The sequence below is a fragment of the Neofelis nebulosa genome, chromosome 11 (assembly GCF_028018385.1).
Source record: "Neofelis nebulosa isolate mNeoNeb1 chromosome 11, mNeoNeb1.pri, whole genome shotgun sequence".
Taxonomy (NCBI): Eukaryota; Metazoa; Chordata; class Mammalia; order Carnivora; family Felidae; genus Neofelis; species Neofelis nebulosa.
The window spans coordinates 74,970,728-74,973,194 of record NC_080792.1 but is presented as its reverse complement, the minus strand read 5'-3'; the positions used below and the strand labels follow the sequence as shown (position 1 = coordinate 74,973,194).

At 51.5% G+C, this 2,467-nt stretch overlaps 1 gene segment (V, D, J or C); it reads right to left on the bottom strand.

Annotated features, from left to right (window-relative positions):
* Window positions 1-607: 607 nt before the first annotated feature.
* LOC131489628 (immunoglobulin lambda variable 1-40-like) lies at window positions 608-1,292 on the bottom strand. The segment is given in 2 exon segments: window positions 608-1,035; window positions 1,149-1,292. Coding segments are annotated over 2 exon segments (486 nt in total).
* Between the last annotated feature and the right edge of the window lie 1,175 nt (window positions 1,293-2,467).

The window sequence follows — 2,467 nt, the reverse complement described above, 5'->3', positions numbered from 1 at the left end:
TCCCTGTGATTTCTGTACTGTGATCTGAGCCCCAAGCCCACATAGGTCATGTAGTGAAGGTTCTCTCAATGCCACGCATGTAGAGCATGTGGACGGTTGACTCCTCAGTCAGGCACAGCTATGCTCTGTGTCGCTGTTCTGTCCTTGTGCTTTGATATGGACTGAACTGTATCCCCGTAGATTCCTATATGGAAACCCACACTGTGACTTCATAGACTTTATAGAAGAGGTACACAGCATGGGTGAGCACACGTGGAAATGCCATGTGAGGACCCAGGATGAATGTAATCACTTGCAAGACAAGGAGAGAGACCTCAGGGGACATCAAACTTGCCACCACCTTGAACTTGGACATTTAGGCTCCAAAACTGTGAGAAAATAAATATCTTTTGATTTGCTCACCCAGTATGTGGTATGATGTTATGGCAGCCCCAGCAGGCAGGCACAATTCTCAAGGACTCTGTCCCCAGGGCAACAGGTCCCAGCATCCAGGAATTTCTGCTCAGTTTGCATAAAACAGAAAATGTGCTCCTACAGACACAGGGTTTGGTGTCTGAATTGAGAGGACAAGGACACATACTCAAGAGAAAGTTCACTGGTTTGGGTTTCAGACCTCCATTTTAGGGAAGCAGCTGTGTTGGCAGAAGGTGGGGGCTGCACTAGGAAAGCGCATCAGTGTGGGGACAGCAGGTTTTTGTCTCACTTCCCCACGGGCCTGGAGCACTGTGTGAGCACTGAGACTGTTGTCCCATGTTGAGCAGTAATAATCAGCCTCGTCCTCAGCCTGGAGCCCAGTGATGGTCAGGGTGCCTGTGCTGCCAGACTTGGAGCCAGAGAATCGTTCAGGGACCCCTGAGGGTCTGCTATTATCCCAATAGATTATGGTTTGGGGGGTTGTGCCTGGGAGTTGTTGGTACCAGCTGACATAATTGCTACCGATGTTGGAACTGCTTCCAGTGCAGGAGATGGTGACCCTCTGGCCCAAGGAGCCTGACACTGAGGGTGGCTGAGTCAGTACAGACTGGGCCCAGGACCCTGGAAAATGGAGAGACACAGACAGGGTGAAGCTGGGGTCTGGTCACAAGAGGGTGGAAGCAGGGCCCATGTGTCCTCCCAGAGCCCCTTCCCCTGTCCCCACATCCAATCACCTGTGCAGTGAGCGAGGAGGGTGAAAAGGACCGGAGACCAAGCCATGGTGGAGACCATCACCGATCCTGTCTTCTGTGCCCCACAGCTGAGCAGACCTCCCCTAATCTGTCCCTTTTCATCCACTGAGACAGGGCGGGCCTGTCCATGCAAATGATACCCCAGCTCTCTGACCCCTCACTGGACCTGAGTCAGGTACCTCCGCCCGTGGATGTCAGGGGGTGGGCAGAGGAATGGCTGTGTGGGGCCAGACTATGCAGAAGTCACAGTTATGAGTCTCAGCAGAGGGCACAGGCAGTGCAGGTGGCAGGTCTCAGGTTTCATCACCCCTGAACCCTCAGAAATGGGTCCTGTGAGCCCCCTTGTGTCCAGACTCAGAAACATCATTGTGCAAAATGGTAACCAGAGCCCATAAAAGGAGTTCCTGTCCCCCGTTGCTTTGTCCACTGCCCCTTTCCTAGGCCCAGGCCAGGTATCCTCCTGGGTAGCCTCCTATATCCTCAAACCAGACTTTCTGCTCTACTCAGACTCCTCCGGAAAAGCCAGGCCATGTTTCCCTGTATGTTTCATGGGTCAGGACTGAGGTGGTATTTCTACAAAAACGCCACTTAGATCAGAATCATGTCCGGAGCTGTGGTGAGTACCAAAGGACACGTGGCCCCTTCTGTGTAGGATTCTGTGTTCCTTCCTATTATGTGCTTCCTCCCTGGTTTCCAGATCTCTCCTGCTCTGAGGTTCCCACAGGCTGAACAGAAGCTCTCTTTCTGTCCTCAGTGCTGTGGGAAGGAACAACTGTGTGTATTCCTAAGGGTACTGTCCACTAAAAATCTTTGCCATCTGTCACTATGTCTGCTTATTTGAAACGACAGTTCTCCACATACTGTGGTTAGTGATTTTCTCCCAGGATCTGTCCCCCCAGCACACAGATACAAATATGCAGGGGTCCTGTGTGCGGCACTGAACACAGAGCCCAATGGGCAAACCTGCAGGAAGTTCCAAGAGGGAAGGAGTGACCGCAGCAGGTGCTCTGACAGGGTTCCAGTGACACGGTTTATGTGTTAGTCACCACTTAGCCAAGTGTGCACTTTAGAAATGAGCAGAAAACATGAACAGACACTTCTCTAATGAAGACATCCACAAGGCCAACAGGCACATGGAAAGATGCTTAACATCACTCCTCATCAGGGAAATACAAATCAAAACCACACTGAGATACCACCTCACGCCAGTCAGAGTGGCTGAAATGAACCAATCAGGAGACTATAGATGCTGGAGAGGATGTGGAGACATGGGAACTGTCTTGCACTGAGGGTTGCAAACT